The sequence below is a fragment of the Maylandia zebra genome, linkage group LG7 (assembly GCF_041146795.1).
Source record: "Maylandia zebra isolate NMK-2024a linkage group LG7, Mzebra_GT3a, whole genome shotgun sequence".
Lineage (NCBI taxonomy): Eukaryota > Metazoa > Chordata > Actinopteri > Cichliformes > Cichlidae > Maylandia > Maylandia zebra.
In genome coordinates, this window is record NC_135173.1 from 26,731,365 (window position 1) to 26,754,646 (window position 23,282).

Sequence of the window (23,282 nt, forward strand, 5' to 3'; positions counted from 1 at the left end):
TGAGATGGCTGCGGCTGGGGTGATCGAGCCGTCCAATAGCCCATGGGCGGCACCCGTGGTTCTGGTGGGGAAGAAGGATGGCAGCCCGAGGTTCTGCGTGGACTTTCGCCGTCTCAATGCAGTCACCAAGAAGGACTCGTACCCACTTCCGCGGATCGACGAGGCCCTTTATTACGTTACTGGCTCCAGCTGGTTCAGCTCCCTCGACCTACGCAGCGGTTACTGACAGGTGGAGCTAGCCCCCGAAGCAAGGCCTAAGACTTCATTCACCATTGGACAGGGGCTGTGGCAGTTCAGGGTCATGCCATTTGGGCTCTGCAATGCGCCAGCGACGTTTGAGAGGCTGATGGAGAGGGTGCTCGTGAACATCCCTCGTAGCCGCTGTGTTGTGTACCTGGATGACCTGTTGGTGCACGGTGGTGACTTCGACAGTGCACTGTCTCACCTGAGCGAGGTCTTCAGTGCCATCCGACGAGCTGGGCTGCGGCTCAACCCTGCGAAGTGCCGGCTGTTGGCGAGAGAGACCACATTCTTGGGCCATGTGATCAGCACTCAAGGTATCGCCACCGACCCCGCAAAGGTGGCTGCGGTCCGGGACTGGCCGACTCCCTCGAATGTCAAAGAACTGCGGAGCTTCCTGGGCCTAGCCTCCTACTACCGTCGGTTCATCAAGGGGTTCGCGACGATGGCCAGCCCCCTCCACCGCCTGACTGACAAGTGACAGCTGTTTGGCTGGGGGGATGCCTGTGCTGCGGCTTTTGCACAGCTGAAGGAGGCCCTCACCAGAGCCCCAGTCCTGGCCTACCCCGATGCCCGGCAACCTTTCATTGTGGACACTGATGCTAGCAATGTAGGAGTCGGGGCGGTCCTTTCCCAGCATGACGAGGCTGGAGAACGGGTGGTGGTGTACTTCAGTCGTGCTCTGGGACGAGCCGAGAGGAACTACTGCGTGACTCGCCGGGAGCTGCTGGCCGTAGTGCTAGCGGTGTGGCACTTCCGGCCATACCTGCACAGCTGCCGGTTTCTCCTGCGCACTGACCATGCATCTCTTGGCTCCTGAACTTCAAACACCCAGAAGGTCAGGTTGGAGGTCCTTCAAGGCTACGACTTTGAGATCCAGAATCGGGCAGGTCGACAGCATGGCAACGCTGATGCCCTCTCCAGGCGGCCCTGCATGGCCGTCGAGTGCCGCTACTGTCTGCGACAGGAGGAGCGGGCCCAGGAGGCGCTGGGGGTGGCTACTGCTCAGGCCGCGGTCAGCGGAGGGGGATGGCTCCCATTGACCATGCAGCAGCTGAAGCGGGAGCAGGAGGCCAATGCGACGTTGGTTCAGGTGGGTGCCTGGCTGGAGGCGGCGCAACGTCCAGACTGGACGGGGGTGTCGGGACAGGAGCCCGAAGTGAAGGCCTACTACACAGAGAGAGAGTCTGTGTATTAGCATTTATCATGAAACATACTTGAAAAACAAGGGTGAGAGACAATACCCCCAGGCCCCAGAACCACCTGACACCTGGCATCTCCATCATACAACAAAGACGCCCAAGCCACCCTGGACCACAACCCTCAAGGAAGCAGGCCAGCACCCATGCCAAAACCCCCAGTCAAGTACTCCAGAGCCCCTAAGAACCTAAGTTCCAAGGCAGGGGGAAGGCGACCACCAGTGGGCAACAAGCCAAGGAGGGCAATCCCCCACCCTTAAAAACCAGGGACTAAGGCTCAGCGACCCACAGACCCAGGTCTAACCACACAGACACAGGTTCCGCCATAGCACGCAGCATTGACAGCTGGAATAGATGGATGGAATCCTGGGAAAACTCTGCACGCCTAAGCTATATCTTATTTTATTAATCAACTGAAATATGATTTAAAAGCAATTTGGAAAAAGAGAAGGGAACTCTTCTTCTCTAAATTTTTTGCCCAATTCTTTACAGATTTGTTTTAATTCATTGAGGGTTGGTGGGGTTTTTTTGTTTTGTTTTAAACTCCTCCTGTCCGGCAGTTGTAGCAAGCATAATCATGGTCTGAAAGCTTTGTTCTGACAAACACATTTGCTTTCCAAAGAGGAGCACCGAGTGCAACTATAGGCTCATCTTGTTAATGTGTTTGTTTTATTTATTTATTTATTTTATTTTATTATTCATTTTATTAGCTATGTGTATATTGTGCTGGAGTAGGCATGGCATGAAGGCCAGATTGGCAAAAGATAGGAGAAGAAAGCAAAAGAATAGATAAAGAAAAGGGACAGACATAAAGAGAGAAAGGGGGAGGGAGGGGGGTGTTAAGGATGAGGCAAACAGACATGCTGGGTCTCCAACTGCTGCATCTGTAACAAACCACACTCAAACAATACTCAAACAATACAAAGCACCACAAAGACAAAACAGAGGGAAGTGCACAAACAAATATACAGTTTAGCTGTGTGTGTTTGTGTGCGTGTGTGTGAAAGAGAGAGTCTGTGTATTAGCATTTATCATGAAACATACTTGAAAAATGAGGGTGAGAGACAATACCCCCAGAACCCAGACCCCCAGCATGATAATATATTAAGTAATCCAAAGTATTCAGAATACGTTACTCACACAGCACCTCCAGCAAAGCCATATGAATGGCCCTAGCAACTGTGGCCTATGTACCTCATGTTCCCCCCAAGACCCTCCATGTGTGAGTGATGTGTTGTCGGAGGATGTGGAGGGAAAAAAAGGCTAGAGATGATCAAGAATGGGAGATAGAGGACCACCCCCAGAAGCAGAGTCCCAGCAAAGCTTGTTTAGTAAGCACCCATATTTCCTACATCCCACTGTAGGGTGAGGAAAAGTGGAACTGGGAACCGTGTCATCCGCAACCCAGGGAAACGCTGCACCAAAGCCCAGCACCCATCATCCCCACTGCAAAGGGTAGTCCGGCTGGTCCACTCAGAGCCCCAGCACCAGCACCTCACCCAACAATATAGATGAAAAAGAACAAGACAGAGTAGCTACGTATGAGACAAGGCAGAGCTCTAGGCGACCCAAACAATCTCAGCTGCTCCCTCTCCTCAAGGTCCCGCTCTCACCACCCACAATGGGCTAGCGGGCACTGTAGACTCCCAGTTCCTTTGGCTTACTGCTGTACTGAGCCTGTCAATTTCTGGATTAATATGGCGATGCTTTTTTGTTTTGAGTTGTAGCAGGATGAGTGCGTGTGAGAGAAGTAAGTGTGTGTGCAGATGTTTTGGGCATATGAGTTTCCTGTAGAAAGATTATACAGTGGGGCAAAAAAGTATTTAGTCAGCCACCGATTGTGCAAGTTCCCCCACTCAAAATGATGACAGAGGTCAGTAATTTGCACCAGAGGTACACTTCAACTGTGAGAGACAGAATGTGAAAAAAAAATCCATGAATTCACATGGTAGGATTTGTAAAGAATTTATTCGTAAATTAGGGTGGAAAATAAGTATTTGGTCACCTCAAACAAGGAAAATCTCTGGCTCTCACAGACCTGTAACGTCTTCTGTAAGAAGCTTTTCTGTCCCCCACTCGTTACCTGTATGAATGGCACCTGTTCGAACTCATCATCTGTATAAAAGACATCTGTCCACAGCCTCAAACAGTCAGACTCCAAACTCCGCCATGGCCAAGACCAAAGAGCTTTCGAAGGACACCAGGAAAAGTATTGTAGACCTGCACCAGACTGGGAAGAGTGAATCTACAATAGGCAAGCAGCTTGGTGTGAAAAAATCAACTGTGGGAGCAATCACCAGAAAATGGAAGACATACAAGACCACTGATAATCTCCCTCGATCTGGGGCTCCACGCAAGATCTCATCCCGTGGGGTCAAAATGATCATGAGAACGGTGAGCAAAGATCCCAGAACCACACGGGGGGACCAGGTGAATGACCTGCAGAGAGCTGGGACCAAAGTAACAAAAGTCACCATCAGTAACACACTACAACGGCAGGGAATCAAATCCCGCAGTGCCAGACGTGTTCCGCTGCTGAAGCCAGTGCATGTCCAGGCCCGTCTGAAGTTTGCCAGAGAGCACATGGATGATACAGCAGAGGATTGGGAGAATGTCATGTGGTCAGATGAAACCAAAGTAGAACTTTTTGGTATAAACTCAACTCGTCGTGTTTGGAGGAAGGAGAATACTGAGTTGCATCCCAAGAACACCATACCTACTGTGAAGCATGGGGGTGGAAACATCATGCCATGGGGCTATTTTTCTGCCAAGGGGACAGGACGACTGATCCGTGTTAAGGACAGAATGAATGGGGCCATGTATCATGAGATTTTGAGCCAAAACCTCCTTCCATCAGTGAGAACTTTGAAGATGAAACGAGGCTGGGTCTTCCAACATGACAATGACCCAAAACACACCGCCCGGGCAACAAAGGAGTGGCTCCGTAAGAAGCATTTGAAAGTCCTGGAGTGGCCTAGCCAGTCTCCAGACCTCAACCCCATAGAAAATCTGTGGCGGGAGTTGAAAGTCCGTGTTGCTCGGCGACAGCCCCAAAACATCACTGCTCTCGAGAAGATCTGCATGGAGGAATGGGCCAAAATACCAGATACTGTGTGTGCAAACCTGGTAAAGACCTATAGTAAACGTTTGACCTCTGTTATTGCCAACAAAGGTTATGTTACAAAGTATTGAGTTGTATTTTTGTTATTGACCAAATACTTATTTTCCACCCTAATTTACGAATAAATTCTTTACAAATCCTACCATGTGGATTCATGGATTTTTTTTTTCACATTCTGTCTCTCACAGTTGAAGTGTACCTCTGGTGCAAATTACTGACCTCTGTCATCATTTTGAGTGGGGGAACTTGCACAATCGGTGGCTGACTAAATACTTTTTTGCCCCACTGTATGTCTGTACGTCATTTAACCAATTAGTCATTTTAAATCTCTTTTCCCTGGAACCAACTCCACATACATTCCATGTGACAAACTTCGGTGTGATCATGTTTAAACTAACTATCCGAGTGTTAAATGTTTACTTGCCCACTGGGACACCTTGGTTCTTTTCATTTTCTGTTTTTAGCCCTACTGTTGTAGATGTACTGCTCTGCTTTAGTATTGTTGTATGACACAATAACAGACAAGCTTTAGCTGTTGGACAAATTGCCTCACATTTGACCCTAGAATAGTCTGATATGCAGAGGTGTTAATGGCTGACTCAGTGACTCAATGCAAGGTGTGCGGGTCTTGGGGTTGCAAAACATGCCGAAATCATCACCCCTCCTCCAATATGTTTAATACGTGGTATGAGGTGTTTGATATGTGTTTGGTTTTCACCAAACATGGCATCATGTCCAAAAATCTCCATTTTCATCTCATCTCTCCAAAGGAGATTGTTCCAGTCTAGTCATTTTTGTTAAGATGAAAATTTTTTTGCTCTAAAGTTCTGAACATCACTAGAGTGTATTCTGAAGGAAGCATGGAAGTCAGGGGTTGAGAGAGACAAAGCATTTATCCTGCAGAGTGTAATGACTAGAGAGTCAGCATGTAGGAAAAAGCAGCATTCACATCAATGTGTTGAATTAAAGTTCTAGGAACACAGAACTTCTTAGACTGTAAGACAGTTCATCAGAACATTTGACAGATGAGGACAAAGAAGGCCTCTGACTTTTTGTTTCTTTGTCAGATAGATGTGCCAACTTTCCAAGATCTAATTGAAAAACCAGAACAGAACATAAAACCAGATGAAAGGATTAGCTGTCAGTGCTGAGGTAAAACATCAAAACAGTTTAACTGTTTGCAGCACTGTTCAAGGTTTCCATTCACAGCAAACAGATGTGATTATGGCACAGCCTAAATGAGATGTTCACTTTTCTATCAGTTCATTCTGACATAAGCCAGAATGTTTACAACATTTATCTTTATTGTTGCGATTCATTAGCTCCTATGTTAGTATCCATTAGTATCCACCTTTAATGTATGACTCTGTGAAGCAATCATTAAGCTTGTCATTCTCTCACTGTTTTTCTTGGAAACCATCCATCATTCCCACTGTGTGAAACCTCACTCTTTCGTGTTCGATCATCACTCTATTTTAATGATAACATAATACTGCTTCAGCTCCTATAAGCATGACAGCAGTGGGCAATTTTTAAATCCTTCTTCTTTTGATAAATGTGAACTGTGCAGAAAAAGTCCTTCACGATGAGTCTTGCTATTAAAAGGATCATTACAGGCTATGATTCTGCATATGTAATAAAGATCATGCAGACTACCATTACAGCTAAATACTGGTGCTGCTGCTAGGTCTACCAGTGATTATCATGAATGAATATTTACACCTCAGGACTCAAACATTTCAAAAAGTAATGCAATCAGATTACTTGCGTACCGCGATGAATGACACACCCTAATTTTGCATCATCAGTGTTAGTTGTTGAGCCTATGTTTTTCCTTCCATTGCTGAATTATTAAAGATACTCTCAAGTGTGTGTATTTAGAAGATGTGAAAGAGAGTTTCTAGTATTTGGTCATTTTTTATTGAGTCTCCCAATCAACACTAAAATCTGATCCAGAATCATTTCATCTCATTTCTAAAATAAGTAGCCTAGCTACTTGTCAAATACACTTCAGGGCGAATAACCACTCACATTCAGTGCTAATTTAAATGTCTTCATTTCAGTCAGTCAGTTTATGATCGTGTGTGATCAAAGCTATCAATAACAGCCCACATTAGCTCAATAGCAATAGCTCAGCAACTTCTTAACAAGGAAGCACTTCAAGTTCAAAACAGTTTAAACAAACTCTCAACAACTTTTAAAATGAATTTGATGCAAAATTGCAAAATCTGAATAAAATAGACAATTATCTTGTCTATCACATAGCTCTACGATAAAGCAGCTGGTATTCTTGACTGTTCTACATGTTATTGCACACAATAATGCTTCAACCTCCTCCGATTTACCTTCACATTCATACCTGTGTGTGTGTGTGTGTGTGTGTGTGTGTGTAAGCATGTGCAAGAACTTGTGTGTGTGTGTGTGTGTGTGTGTGTGTGTGTGTGTGTGTGTGTGTGTGTGTCATGGGGGTGCGTTTGTGTAACCTCCTGATCACAACTGTTTCTAACAACATCCTTGGTCATAAAAAGGTAATCTCCCCCACACCCAATACATGGCTCAATTCCTGTATTGGTTCACCATACACAACACAGTGAAACCATAAAAAGGGCAGGAAGCTTACCAAACATCAAACAAACCTTCACAAGGGATGTGCTTGTGATAAAACACTACAGCCTCCCCCCAGAACCTCGAGAGGCGGACAAAGGAATGCCTTGATCACAGAATTTGAAACAATGTACACTGTAAACCCGAATCAGTTGACTGAACTTAAAACATTTGTGGAAACTGATTACCTCAAAAGTTTTAAGTACACAAACTCATCTTTTCTAAGTATGGGGTACTCAAAATTTGTATTTATTGTTAACTTAAAAATTTTAAATTATATTTTTATTTTATTAATTGAGCTTTACTTAAAAACTATATACTTTAATTTTAATATTTTTGTGTTTTTTGTAGTTTACTATTTTGATCCAACACAATGCAATTATATTACAAACTAAACGCAAATTATATGATTATTAATTAAAAGATATTTATTATTAAATGTTTGAGTGTAGACTAGTAAAAAAAATTAGAGAAATTCATTTACTTTACATTTTGTTTATTTAACATTTTTTATGGAAATGTAAAAACATCACTTAGTGTTTTTATAAAACCACTAACATGGACATTGGCACCATAAAGTGAGCATTATAAATTCAATGTAGAACATGTATCTTTTTATAAAATCACAAAGGACAACATCAGTCCTAATTGCATCTTTCTCAAAATACATAAATTCAAAATAAAAAGTCAAATACTAATCACTTTTGTTTGAAAAAGAAATGAAAAACAATTTTATAAAATGGGTACAAATAAAGATGATCATCTTCCAAATAACCAGAGCAAAATTAGGTAAACTGATGGAGTTAAATCCACCCAAAGTCCGTAGTAAACTTAAAGTGCTTTAAATAAAGTGCTTAAAACAAAGTGCTCAGTAACAGAGTGCATGTCCTAACAAACATTGCCTTATATTCCTTCCAGAACTACTCTTTCAGCAACAAATCATTTTTAAGAGCATGTAGGCAGGGTTTCAGAGGTTTGCCGTCAACAAGCCCCATGAAGATTTTTTGGACAAAGGTAAATGTGTGAACGTGCTTCCTGGGGTAGTCTAAATGCAGAGCATAGATCAAGCCAAACAATAAGGCAAATGCATCTGCAAATCTGGGAATATCACGCATCACCAAGTCGCCTTCCACCACAATGGCCATGCTTGAGGAAGTAAAATGGACTGGACTGGTCTGGGAAGCGCCGTCGGTAACCACTGTGAGAAGGGCAACTGGAGTGTCAATGAGGGTCGACTCATCCAATGTGTCCGCCTGGAATAGACACAGTATCAATAAGTAAGGTTGGTTTGAGAGAATGTGACAAGCAAGACCTGTAATCTAGCAAAAAATTCAGCAGTGTAGTGGGTTACTTTGTAACGGGTTAGGGTACTCTACTTTTTTGAAAAATGTACATTAACGCGTTAGCTTCTTGCATTACATAATTAGTATGTTTGTTATTTTACTACTACTACTTCTTTTACAGGCTGCTGCTTAAGATAGAAGTTGCCACTGCTAGCTAAGTCACTTTTGAATGATGCTAATGAGAAGAAGAAAAAAACCCGGCCGAACAATGAGGCTGCTGTTGTAAAAACGCCAACTTTCTTGCGTTGGCAATGGGTCGTTAAAATATCACTAAGACACTTTCTTTATGTGCAATTCTTATTAAAACTGTGTTTTAATCGGTTAAAACTGTAAAACTGACGATATCATCGGTTTGAAAAAGAGCGCGAACAACAGCGAACAACAATTCACTACCTGGGTCTGTGCTGTTTAACACAACGGCGCATTCAAAAACAAGTTAATGGCTGCAACATATTAATATACTTGCTTTTTTACGGAAAAAATAAACATAACGAAGGTTCCGTTTTACTTACAAGTTTCTCCAAATGTGCTCTCCGGTCGCTCGAGAAGGGCAGCCATATTGAACAGAATTTTCTGTCAACGTCGTTCAGGTTAGAGAGAAAACGTCATGACGTACAAATGCGGAGCTCGAAAAAAAAAACATTTACTCAAAAATCATAATTAAAAAAGCAGTATTTACTCTTAACTTCTAAGCCATGTACAATTAGAACTGTTTGAATCGTTAAGAGAACAGAAAAGTTTTAAGTTGTTTCAACTTTGTGACGCATTTTAATTGTTGTATCCACAAACTTTATAAGTCAGGTGGACTGTTGGGGTTTACAGTGTAGAGGTGGTAAGCATAAAAATGACAACATTTAAGAATTCACTTTAACAAACTAATCATGGCACCACAGGAACAAGCTCTAGGTACAAGCTCCACACCAGGCAAGACCCCAGTTGCCCCTAAGACAATCCAACACATAACAGCAGGGTTCAAGATAGGACATACATGGAACGCCATAAGCTAAGTGTCTTGGATTTCAAACCAAAATTACCATAATGGCACACACAATTCTTCTTGTATGCATATACGTACAATAGTAATATGGACTACCAGTCAAAAGATGATAAATGGTAAATGGTCTGTATTTGTATCTCTCAATGAGCTTCATGAGGTAGTCACCTAAAATGGTTTACCAACAGACTTGAAGGAGTTCGCAGAGATGCTGAGGACTTGTTGGCCCTTTTGCCTTCACTCTGCGGTCCATCTCATCCCAAACCATCTTGATTGGGTTTAGGTCAGGTGACTGTGGAGGCCAGGCCATCTGGCGCAGCACTCCATCACTCTCTTTCTTGGTCAGTTAGCCCTTACACGGCCTGGAGGTTTGTTTGGGATCAATGTCCTGTTGAAAAATCAATGATGGACCAACTAAATGCTGCTATGAACGATTTGGTCTTTATACAACCAATGGAAGAGCTTGGTGCGCATTGCCAGCAATAGGTTGGACTTGTTCTCGGTGGGTGTTGAACTCTGCCATGGCTGCCCTTTGTCACCAATTCTGTTCATAATTTTTATGGTAAGAATTTCTAGGCATAGCCAAATGGTGAAAGTAGTTAAGGAGTTTAAGAATCTCAGGGTCTTCCTCAAGAGTTAGGGTAGAGGGAAGCGGGAGCTCAACAGACGGATTGGAGCTTAATGTAAAAGTTAATCTCTCAATTTACTGGTCGATCTTCGTCCCTACCCTCACCTATGCTCACTAGCTCTGGGTAGTGACCGAAAGAATGAGATCACCGATACAAGTGGCAGAAATTAGCTTTCTTTGAAGGGTGTCTGTTCTCTCCCTTAGAGATAGGGTGAGGAGTTCATCCATCTGGGAGCAGCTCTGAGTAGAGTCACTACTTCTCCACAGTGAAAGGAGTCAGTTGAGGTGGTTCGGGCATCTGACAAGTATGCTTCTTGGGCGCCTCCTGAGTGAGGTCTTCCAGACATGTCAAACTGGGAGAAGGCCCTGAGGAGGCCTCGGGCAGATCCAGACACGCTGGAGAGATTATATCTCTCAGCTGGCCTGGTAACTCCTTGGTGTTTCCTTGGAAGAGCTAGAAGAGATGGATAGGGAGGTCTGGGCTTCTCTGATTAGACTGCTGCCCTCATGACCCAGGCCCAGAAAAGCATGGAAAAAGAATGGATGGGTGGAAAGATCTGTGACAATACTACTGAAATGATCGTCTTCGGACTGGGTGAATTTTCCTCATAGTTTTTATATGAACAGCTATTCAGTCATGAAATGCAAACAGTTTCTTGTGTATTGTGTATTTCGCTGTCTGTTTTACTTAAACACTGTTTGTTCAGACAGTGTCCTCTCTCTACTGTCTGAGTAGAAACATTTACATACATGCTTGAAATATCTGAATATATGTCCATAATGTAACAGCTTCTCATCACACTCCACTGAACTGGTGTGTTGAATACAAATATGTTGCTGAGCTGAAGGACCATCCTTAAAGTTGAAAATGTTACAAAATACTCTCAGGGTGGAGATGAGATAAACACAAGCATCTTCAATAGAGCCATTGAGAGAATGTAACTGATAGCTAAAGCCCTCAAGTTAAGAGGACTTCTCAGCATCAACCTTTTGTTTTTGTTTGTTTACCTTGTTGGTAAAATTGATTGGCTGGCTGAGATATTAGTTACCACATTTTTTTGTGATGGTTCCAAATCTCCTCTTCAATGACATCAAGTAAGGCCGTAAAGTGAGGTCATCATCAGTGGAGAACTTGAAGTTTGTCTGCTTGCCTGCCCACCTTTAACAGCTGGCGTTCACAATGAGAAAGTGTAGGACTGGATAGAGCTTACAGTCAGATCAATAGACTGACAATAGTAGAAAATTAATCTGGTGTAAGTGTCAGACAAATAAGGAAGATGGGGAATAAAGGGATTTTTATAATTTGGAGAATAATCAATGAAAACAAATATGTGACAATTTTTACAAACTTATGTTGTTCATTCAAACTGAAAGAAACGCCACAGAAATACTAGTGGAAATTTCAGCATTTCGAAGATGCCAAAACTGTCAGGCTCAATTCTGGAAAGATGTGTCTGAAACAGTACATTTACATTTAAAAGTCTTAGAATATGAATATTTCATTCAGTGGAAGAAAAATGTTTATTCTTATTACTGTGATTAAAATTCTGATCAGCTTGTGGTCTTGCTTCTCCCGTACAAATTGTATTCATATCGTACTAATTAGGGATCAACCAACTTGCGTTTTTTAGGGCTTATGAAAGCTACTTTTGGCTGCTCAGTCGTTAGAAGGGTCACCGCAGCAGGTAGCTTTATATTTATCTTTTGCAGAATTTTTTTGCTAGATGTCCTTGCTGACCCCTGAGAGTGTTTGTATCTCCAGCTTGAAACAAACCAGTAATCTTTGGCTGAATGTATAAACAACGACACTTTGGACCCACGAAAAATTATTAATCAAAGGGAACAAATTATAGAATATATATGACATCGTTTTGTGTACAGTAGTGTAAATCCAGCAAAGAAGTTATCCTTGAATCTTTTCTTCCACTATTTAGTTCACCTTTATCACCACCTGCTGATATAAGTAAAGCTGCTAATGCTCTCATCACTGATGAGAGCATTAGCAGATGAGAGCATTAGCTCTGAGCTGGGAGAATAACGCAGGTCTAAATCCACCAGTTGTGAGATGAATATGAAACATAGATACTTTAAAAAGTTGCAAATTAGTTATACTGCAAAACCTAGGAAAAAGACTTTTGTGCAAGAATTGTGTAGATTTTTGAAAGGATTAAAAATGCAAAATGTTTTCATGTGATTGGGAATCTCTCTCATGTCACTTCTGTTTGGCAGAAAGATTGTCACAATATCCCAAATACTATTAGGTCAGGCACTTAAATATAAAAAATAACGAATGAGTAAATTAGCACACCTTTTTAATAATTTCATATTTTATGAGGTGGTGTACTGCAGCATTGTTAGAGCAAAGTTTAGTATTGTTAGCAATTGCATGCCAAAATAGTATCATCTACTAACTAAGAGCAAGGGTCACCTTCCAACGTGACATGAGGGACTGCAACATTCTGTGCTTCACGGAGACATGGCTGACCCCCACAGTGCCGGACCAGGCCGTAACTCCGTCGGATTCATTCTTTGTGCTCCGCGCGGACAGAACGGCAGAGTCGAACAAAACCAAAGGTGGAGGAGTGTGTTTCATGGTAAACAGAAAGTGGTGTGATGCCAGGAGCATTTCTACTCTCTCCAGCGGCTGCTCGCCACATCTGGAGTTCCTGAGCATTAAGTGCCGCCCTTTCTATCTGCCCCGTGAGTTCACCTCAGCTATCGCCACGGCGGTCTACATCCCACCCCAAGCGGACACAGGTATGGCTTTGTCCGAATTACATGATGTGCTGAGCTCGCTTCAAAACAAGGACCCGGGCGCAGCCCTCATTGTAGCAGGAGACTTTAACAAAGCGAACCTCAGACAAGTCATGCCAAACTTTTACCAGCATGTCTCGTGTCCAACGAGAGGGGATCGGATTTTGGATCACTGCTACACGCCATACAAGCAGGGCTACAAAGCTGTCTCACACCCGGCTTTTGGGAAGTCTGACCACAACGCCATCTTCCTCATTCCCCAGTATAAACAAAGCATACGGAGGGAAGACGTGACCACAAAGGAAGTAAAACGGTGGACTGCCCAATCAGAAGCTACGCTACAGGACGCACTCAACGACGTAGACTGGGACATGTTCAGAGCATGCGCAGTCGACATCAACGAGTTTACGGAAGTAGCAGTATGCTTCGTCAATATGCTAGCGGAGGAGATTATCCCCACTGCGAGAGTCACCACATTCCCAAACCAGAAACCGTGGATGGACAGATCGATCCGCACTGCAGTAAACGCCAGGACCGCCTCCTACAACGCGGGTCTCGCCACTGGCGATATGAGCGCCTACAAAGCGGCCTCATACGGCGTGCGGCGCGCGGTGAGAGATGCCAAACGCAGGTACCGGGAACGTGTGGAGTCCCGCTTCCACCAGGGCGACACACCATTACGGACTACAAAGCCAGGGACACTGCGCCGATCAACGCCGACTCTGCATTCACCAACGAGCTGAATCGGTTCTACGCCCGTTTCGAGGTTAGCCAGGCGGCTAATGCTATCTACCGCCTGACTACCGAGGACAGTGACGTCATCAGCGAGAGACCGGTGACCAGCATCGCGGAGCATGACGTCCGAGCGGCACTGAGGAGAGTGAACACAAGGAAAGCGGCGGGGCCAGACGGCATCACCGGCCGTCTGCTGCGCTGCTGTGCTGACCAGCTAGCAGGTGTGTTCACTTACATCTTCAACGAGTCCCTGGCGAAGTCTGTGGTCCCCACATGCTTCAAAAGATCCACCATCATCCCTGTGCCCAAGAACAGCAAACCCTCATCCCTGAACGATTACCGGCCAGTTGCACTGACCTCGGTAGTAATGAAGGTGTTTGAGAGGCTGCTGAAGAACATCATCTCCTCCGCCATCCCAGACACCACAGATCCGCTGCAGTTCGCCTACAGATCCAACAGATCCACAGAGGATGCCATCGCCCACGTCCTACACACCACTCTCAGCCACGTGGACAAGAAACAGGGTAAATATGTGCGAATGCTGTTTGTTGATTACAGTTCAGCGTTTAACACAATAGTGCCCTGCAGACTGTTCACAAAGCTGAGGGATCTGGGACTTAACAGCCGTCTGTGTGCATGGGTGTTGGACTTCCTCACTGGCAGAAGGTGGTGAGGGTGGGCAGGTGCTTCTCCAACAGCATCACCATCAACACAGGAGCACCTCAGGGATGTGTCCTCTCGCCACTGCTCTACTCCCTCTACACTTCAGACTGTGTGGCCACCCATGGCTCCAACACCATTGTGAAGCTTGCTGACGACACAGTGGTGTTGGGTGCCATCTCCAACAACGATGAGGCGGCCTACATGGATGAAGTGAAGAATCTGGCATCGTGGTGCCAGGACAACCACCTCCAGCTGAACGTCAGCAAGACCAAGGAGCTGGTGGTGGACTTCAGAAGGGGTCAGCACAGAGACTACAAGCCCATTATCATCAATGGAGCTCCAGTGGAGAGGGTGCAGTCCTTCAAGTATCTTGGTGTCCACATCTCCTCAGACCTGACATGGGCTGCCCACATTCAGGTCCAGACCAAAAAGGCTAGGCAGCGCCTGTATCACCTACGACAACTGAGGAAGTTCAGGGTCTCTCCAAAGATCCTCAGGATTTTCTATACAGGCGCTGTGGAGAGCATCCTCACACAGAACATGACATCGTGGTTCGGGAACAGCTGTGTGAAGGACCAAAAAGCTCTCCAGAGAGTGATCCGTACAGCAGAACGCTGCTGCAGGATTGCTCTCCCCCCGCTTCAGGACACCTACACCAGGAGATGCCGGACTAGAGCAGCGCAGATACTGAAGGACCCGTCCCATCCAGGCAACAAACTGTTCCAACTTCTGCAATCTGGTAGAAGGTTCCGCATCTTCCGGGCAAGGACAGAGAGACTCAAGAGGAGCTTCTATCCCCAAGCCATCTGTGCCCTAAACACACACACCCGCCCTCTCACATCATCTATAATTGACTGAGACAGGACTCTTCCAGACACTAAACCAAGGCACAATGTACATTTCAATTCCTTTAATTTTAAATGTGTTTATATTGTCTATCCTGTAAAATAGACAGATATCTATTCATATTAATGTACAGAATTCACCTGCTTGCTGCTACTACTGCACATTCACCCAGTGTATATACTATATATATATATATAATGTTCTTCCTCTACACCCCCCCCCCCCCCCCAATTTTTGCACATGTCGAGGAGCGTGTCAGGCTACATTTCACTGTGTGTTATACTTGTATAACTATGCATGTGACAAATAATAAAGAACCTTGAACCTTGAACTATGTTTCACTTCCTCCAACTTCAAACTGTTCTTTTGATTGTTTGATTGTAGATTTAAGCTCACTTTTAAATAGCAGAATGCCAAATGTCATGTGGAGATGGGCTGACTTAGTGTCAAAGCCTACAAACTGGTTGATCTGGCTACATTTAGACAGTAAGCTCTGAGAATTCTTTGGAAATGAAAGGACCAAGTAGTTAATATTGGTATAAACATTTCATTAAATAAGAAAACTCAATTTCTAGTTATTGACTTTTTTGTGCCTTTCCAGAAGGGAGAATTTTCTGAGATAGTCAGTCATTTTGAATCTACCCTGAATTTATTTTGATCACTGCTAGAAGAAAACATTAAACATGAAAAACATGCAACAGCAGGAACCATGCAGAATTTCACCTCTAGGGGAAAGCTGTTTCTTGTCCAGGGCAGAGGCAGTTGATACTAAACAGCTTAAATCATAAAAAACAGAGCACAGAATACAAGATGATGGATGAGAGCTGTCACCAATGATGGATCCCTTCTTTTATTGTTCAGTCAAGTGGAACGCTTTAGCTGTCACAGAATGACAAGCATCAGTCTCTGTGACAGAAAGCAGCCTGAGATGGCGGAAAACAGCAAACATGTCCACATATGGCTAAAATGTGTAGAGATATCCTAAAAAGAACATATGAGCTCAGTGTCAGATGGATCTGTTCCTGTTCCAGCATAGCAATATTCTAGTGTGGAGGGTAATGATTGTTGCCATCGATCAAACTAGTGGGAGAATTCACCACGATTCCAAAATATTATATAAAACCAAAGTCATGAACTTAAAATAAGATCATATAGATAGATGGAGCGATATGATATTTGGATTGGATATCAGTAAGGTCAGAAACTTGTATCAGATATCAATGACTTTGGGTCAATTCAGAGCCAATGCAATAAAGTTAGCTGTAGTATTGTGATGTTTTGTTAAAACTGATGATCACACGTCTGTGTTGAGGGAGAAGTGAGTGCTTGGAACTGACCAGCAGGGTTTCCAAATAAGCTACTAACTAAAATTACAGCCCTTCAGCATAGCAAAGAGTCCTCCAAAAGCCACCAAAAGGGCAAGAGAGTTTTTTGTCTGTGAGTCACTGCAATTTATTTAACACACATTTGGAAGGGGCCTCTTATTTCACAAACTGTAACACAGTAATCATTATTACTATTATTGTTATTATCATTGTAATTATTCTTATAAGTCAGTTTTATCCCCCACAAAGCTTGATCTATTTTTTCACCCTGTAGAGACCTTGTTATTATGTTTTTGTAAAAGCAAAAAGGCTTTGCTTACATGTATGATGCCAGTTGAATTTCTTCATGCTTTCATTAAACATTCAAGAAAGAACACTCTCATGGACCACCTGTTTTCCTTTCAAACTGCTCCACTCACCCTGCACCTAACAAGGTAAATTTGAGTAATTGGGGTACACAGGTGCAGAGGGAATGTAGCAGGAAGAGCTGCTGCTAGAGAGCAATTTGTATATTCATTAATATTCTGTATTCATCAGTCTGCACAAAAACCCCAATGCTAAGACACACACACACACATATATATATTAGGGGGGCAACGATACACAAAATTCACGGTTTGGTTTGGTTCAATACTTTGGTGTCACGGTTCGATATTTTTTTGATACAAAAAAATGTTCATGCCTTTTTAATTTGTCATTTATTAAAATTATAAAATATATTTTAACTCAAAAGTACAGTTTTTTGTCTGCTTCCACTTGTCTTTGCACTAGGATGATGTCGGAGTAAATGTGCAGTCATATTCGTTGTGCTCCCACTAGTGCTGTCAGCGTTAATCTAGTTAAAATGACATTAACGCCATAACGCGGCAAATCTCCGTTAACAAGTTACCGCGGATCGCCCCGTGCGTGGGGCTGGACGGCATCCACACGTTAACAAGCTAACTGTGCTAACGCACTAGTTCCCACCAATTGAGCATTGCGTGGCACATCCAACATACTGTTTTACTTTTGGGGAGGTTCAATTTCGGGTAGCAATTTTGGGCCGTTCTAAAACTTTTGACTGATTCTGTATATGCAGTCCTGATCAAAATTTAAGACCACTTGAAAAATAGGAAAAAAATCATATATTACATGACTGGATCTTAACAAGGTTCCAAGTAGAGCTTCAACATGCAACAAGAAGAAATGGGAGTGAGAGTTTTGTCTCACTCTCATTTCTTCTTGTTGCATGTTTTCTACCAATCTGCAAGCTTCTACAGTTCCTTTGGTATAGCTACATCTATCACTGCGGCTGTCTTCTTCTGCTTGTCCACCACTACTATGTCTGGTTGACCAATTTTTCCGTATGTATCTGAAAGTCCCACAGGACCTTAGCAGGGTCATTCTCAACCACCCACTTATAGGGGGCGTATCCCGTTTTGATATAGGGACTTCCAAACTATACTGGGATGTTACTGGGTATACTATGCCATCCTCCTGGTTATGGTTTTCAATGTATGCCCTGCCTGCTAACATCTTGAACCCTGCAGTTATGTGCTGGATTGTCTCAGGGGCACAGCCTGGTGTGGTAGAGCCAAGTCTTTATGGATTTTGTGCTTAGAGCTCATTGATATGGTGCCATGATTAGTGCCTCTGTGCTGTGTCATTTTAATAAAAACAAGAAAGTTTAAGCAATGCAATACCAGGAGAGAAACTTTAAATCAGCTAATCACCAAAAAAGTGAAAAGGCCCTTTAAAGCAGGTATTAGTGTAACTGGTGCTCATGTTAATAACAGTATAATCATACAGAAAAGACATACTAGGGGCTCCTATGCAGCTTTGTTTCTTGGTCCCCAATTACAAGATGTTTTACTTCTCTCTGGAGCGTGTTATTGTTTTTTAGCCAATAATGGTTTCTTTCTTTGACATCTATTTACTTGAATCTTTTAAATCCTGCATTGTTTGAGCCTTAAAATGAAAACTTGGTTAAGAATTTTGCAACATACTGTAGGCCCTGTGAAAGGTTTATGCATATTAGTTTTATTTTATGCATTGGTATTTGTCAGTCTTGATTTAAAACGTATGATTTTTGTGCAGTACCTACATAGAAAATATTTCATTTCCCAAAGTCTGAAGGAAAACATGATAAGATAAGATAAGATAAGATAAGATAAGATAAGATAACCTTTATTAGTCCCACACGTGGGAAATTTGTTTTGTCACAGCAGGAAGTGGACAGTGCAAAAGTTATGACGCAAAAATTAGAATACAATAAGAATAAATACAGTACACAGCTGTACAGAATAGAATAAAATAATATACTATATACAGTAGAATAAAATAGAATAAAAATATACAATAAGATAAAAATAGAATACGAATGCTATATACAACTGAGTAAAAATACAACGATGACAGAAAGGATTATTGCACTTAGTATTATTGCACATGTGTGGATGTGTGTGTTTGTTCAGTTAAAGTCTTTGTTATGGAGTCTGACAGCAGTGGGGAGGAAAGACCTGCGAAATCTCTCCGTCCCACACCGTGGGTGCCGCAGTCTCCCACTGAAGGAGCTGCTCAGTGCTGTCACAGTCTGCTGCATGGGGTGGGAGACGTTGTCCAACAGGGATGACAGCTTAGCCGCCATTCTCCTGTCACTCACCACCTCCACTGGGTCCAGAGGGCATCCTAGAACAGAGCTGGCCCTTCGGATCACCCTGTTCAGTCTCTTCCTGTCCCCAGCAGAGATGCTGCCGCCCCAGCAGACCACACCATAAAAGATAGCAGAAGCCACCACAGAGTCATAGAAGGTCTTCAGGAGTGGGCCCTCCACCCCAAACGACCTGAGTCTCTGCAGCAGGTACAACCTGCTCTGCCCTTTCCTGTAGAGGGCGTCTGAGTTATGAGTCCAGTCCAGTCTATTGTTCAGATGAACACCAAGGTACCTGTAGCTGTCCACAGCCTCAATGTCCATACCTTGGATGTTCAGTGGTTGCAGTGGAGAATGCTTGTGCCTGCGGAAGTCTACCACCAGCTCCTTGGTTTTACTGGCGTTGATCTGGAGGTAGTTCAGCTGGCACCAGTCCACAAAGTCTTGAGTCAGTCCTCTGTACTCCTTGTCGTCCCCATCAGTGATGAGGCCGACTATTGCAGAGTCATCAGAGAACTTCTGCAGGAAGCACTGGGTGGAATTGTGGGAGAAGTCTGCAGTGTAGATGGTGAAGAGGAACGGAGCCAGAACCGTTCCCTGTGGGGCCCCCGTACTGCAGACGACCCTGTCCGACACACAGCCCTGAGTCCTCACATACTGTGGTCGGTCGGTGAGGTAGTCCAAAATCCAGGTAGTGAGGTGATGGTCCACTCCAGAGTTCACCAGCTTGTCCTTCAGAACCGAGGGAAGAATAGTGTTGAAGGCACTGGAGAAATCAAAGAACATGATTCTCACAGTGCTTCCAGCGGTCTCCAGGTGAGCGAGGGAACGATGTAGGAGGTGAATGACGGCATCATCCGCTCCAATGCCAGGCTGGTAGGCAAACTGAAGTGGGTCCAGTGATGAGCTTGTTAGGCGCCGAAGCTGAGCCAGGACCAACCGCTCCAGGGTCTTCATCAGGTGGGATGTCAGAGCCACCGGCCTGTAGCTGTTGAGGTCCTTGGGGCGTGAAGTCTTTGGCACTGGTACAACACAGGAGGTTTTCCAGAGCTGTGGGACTCTTCCCAACCTCAGGCTCAGGTTGAAGAGGTGCTCCATCACCCCACACAGTTGGTCCGCGCAGGACCTGACGACCCTCGAGCTGATGCCATCTGGGCCCGCTGCCTTCTTGCCATTAATCCTCCTCAGTTCCCTCCTAACCTGGGTGGTTGAGAGAGACAGGCTGGAGCCTTGTGTTGAGTGTGTATTGGATGCTGTTGTTGGGGGTGGGGAGGAGTGAGCAGGGTGAATAGAGGAGGTGTGAAGTGTCTGAGGTGTCAGAGGTGGAACAGCAGCAGTGGGGGTGGGTGAGTCTGCAGCCGATGTTGTAGACTGTCTCATGGTTGAATCAAATCTGTTGAAGAAATGATTCAGTTCATTTGCCCACCTCACATCCCTCCCAGGCAGAGAGTTCTGCTGTTTGTGGCCTGAGATGGTTCTGAGGCCTCTCCAGACTTCACCAACGTTGTTTTGCTGAAGCTGGTTCTCCATCTTCTGCCTGTAGCTCTCCTTCCCATTCCTTATCAGTCCCCTCAACTCTCTCTGCACCCTTTTCAACTCCTCTTTGTCTTTGGATTTGAAGGCCCTCCTCTTCTGCTTGAGGACAGCTTTAATTTCTGGGGTAATCCAAGGTTTGTTGTTGGAGAAACACCGTACAGTCCTGGTAGGTACGGTGTTATCCACACAGAAATTAATATAGTCAGTAATGCATGTAGTAAGGCTGTCGATGTCCTCTCCATGGTCGTCACAGATCACCTCCCACACAGTCGACTCAAAACAGTCCTTAAGAGCCTCCTCGCTCTCCTCTGACCATCTCTGCACTGTGCGGGTGGCTGGTGGCTCCCTGCGTACTAAGGGCTCATACACAGGGACAAGGTGCACCAGGTTGTGATCAGATCTGCCCAGGGGAGGGAGAGGTGATGAACTGTATGCCTCTTCAGCATTGGCATACAGTAAGTCCAGTGTTTTATTGTCTCTGGTTGAGCAGGTCACATACTGGGTGAAGGTGGGCAGTGTGGAGTCCAAAGAGGCATGATTGAAGTCCCCTGATATTATGAGAAGGGCTCTCGGAGATTGTGTTTGCAGTCTGCTGACCACTGAGTGGAGAGTGTCACAGGCTGCATCCGCGTTGGCCGAGGGGGGGACATACGCTGTTATTGCGATAATGATGCAGAACGATTTATGTTTTAAATAAGGTCTTGGAGTCGCTGCATCCTTAACGTGACAGGTTGTTTTTCTGAGTCTCTGAATTGCTGACATTTCTCCCCGAAATTAATTCCTTGTTGAATGGAAAATGTGGATCTCCACTATTAACTCCAGAAGAGAAAATGTAAATCCAGCTGTAGGATCACTGATATGGAAAATACAAAAAAGTTTTTTTTATTTTTTATGTTTTTTATTTTGTGTTGTACTTTTTATGATTCATATCAGCAATTAAAACAAGCCTATTATAATTTCTGATAAACTATATTGGATGACTTCTATCAGAGTTGTAACTTAAATAAAAGTAACTGCATTTATTTTTTATATTCTCCCTTCCCTTTTTTTTTTTAGTTTCTTTTCAATATGAGCAGAACCTCAGGGATGTTCTTCATTTCTGCAGGAAATGTAGGCTCTGTAGTTCTGTAGGAAATAAACTTCAGCTTCTCTCTGATGTGTTAAACCTGCAGTGCTCTGATAGTGTCAGCTCTCAGACAGGGTTGCATTTACAGTACAGTGTTTAATTTGTAGACTGTCACTGAGCAAGTCAGGCTGAGTGACATTTGTGTTGCTGTTAGGCCCCCAGCTGTCTATCTTCCTCCCTCTTCCTTTCCCTCTGTGAATCCTGATGAGGTGTCCAGTGGTGCTCTGTTCAACACACTGAAGTTGAAATCAATCAGCTCTTCAATCTTTCTCTAAAGGACCATTATCCAGCCCCGGCAGGCCTGTTGGCCTGCCTACAGCAGGATCTATGACTTCTCTTTTTCACACCGTAAAGCTCACTAATTTGAATCTGACAGGAGTTGGAAGTTTGTTTAAATCTTAACAAATCAACTGTTAGATGTTTGAAAATGAATGTGGACAATATTTAACAGTCTGAGTAAAATCACTACTTTATTCCTCCATATCTTTTAAGTTCATAGTTTGGTTTGTATGACTTCTGATGTCTTCAATAAAAAAAAAAAAAATTAAAAAAAAAAAAAAAAAAAAAAAAAATATATATATATATATATATATATATATATATATATCTATATATATATATATATATATATATATATATATATATATATATTCTCCACTACTCTTTTGATAACTTCGATGGGTTAATTTTTGCATGTTTTTGTGAGCTACAGTATTTCTGTTTTTGAGATTGTCTGTCAGTTTGCATCTTCTATTCCTGAAATCTTCTCTTAGCCTGTTGCGCTGAAAGTTTTTCCATATATATTGATAATTATTCTTTATTTGTTGTACAGCCAAGTTTTGTTTTTTTACATGCAAATGAATGAACAATTAAGAACATGTTGCAACTATTTTTCTAACAGATCTGTTATATTTTCAGCTGGGAGAAGCACATTAGAAAAATGGTTAAAAATGTACAAACAAACAACACTGATACATATCATTTGATCAAGATGCTTAAGCATGACATATTATGGTTAAAAGTTTTCTATATCATCCCAAAATTATAGGACATGTTATTGTCTGTTTTATTAGTTTGCTTTTTGCAGTGTAATTTTGAGTTTTTCATGATGTAATGGAAAGTTGCAATAAACTAAAACCGGCTTATACAGTAGCCTGCATTATCTGCACTTCTATGGGTCTAGTGGTTTTAACCTTGCTGTTTCTCCACAGATTCCTCAGATCAGCTATGCGTCGACAGCTCCAGAGCTCAGTGACAACACACGCTATGACTTCTTCTCCCGTGTGGTTCCTCCCGACTCCTATCAGGCTCAGGCCATGCTAGACATCGTGACAGCGATGGGCTGGAACTACGTGTCCACCCTTGCCTCAGAGGGAAACTACGGCGAGAGCGGCGTTGATGCTTTTGTCCAGATCTCCAGAGAGTTGGGTAGGAAACTGTAAACAGATATACAGTTAATTCAAGTCAAAGTGAGATTTAAAAGTTTTTTATACTTTGGTACTCGAGAGAGCTTAATTAAATATTGAACTTTTAAAACTA

The 23,282-nt window shown here is 43.4% G+C and overlaps 1 protein-coding gene across 4 annotated transcripts in view; it reads left to right on the forward strand.

The window, feature by feature from the left end:
* Window positions 1-23,282, forward strand: part of grm8b (glutamate receptor, metabotropic 8b) — a 160,255-nt gene that overhangs the window by 52,085 nt on the left and 84,888 nt on the right. For all 4 annotated transcript variants that reach the window (XM_076886146.1, XM_076886145.1, XM_004556274.3 and 1 more), the window contains exon 3: window positions 22,955-23,171. In XM_076886146.1, the coding sequence (XP_076742261.1) occupies window positions 22,955-23,171 (217 nt within the window). The remainder of the gene's footprint in view (window positions 1-22,954; window positions 23,172-23,282) is intronic.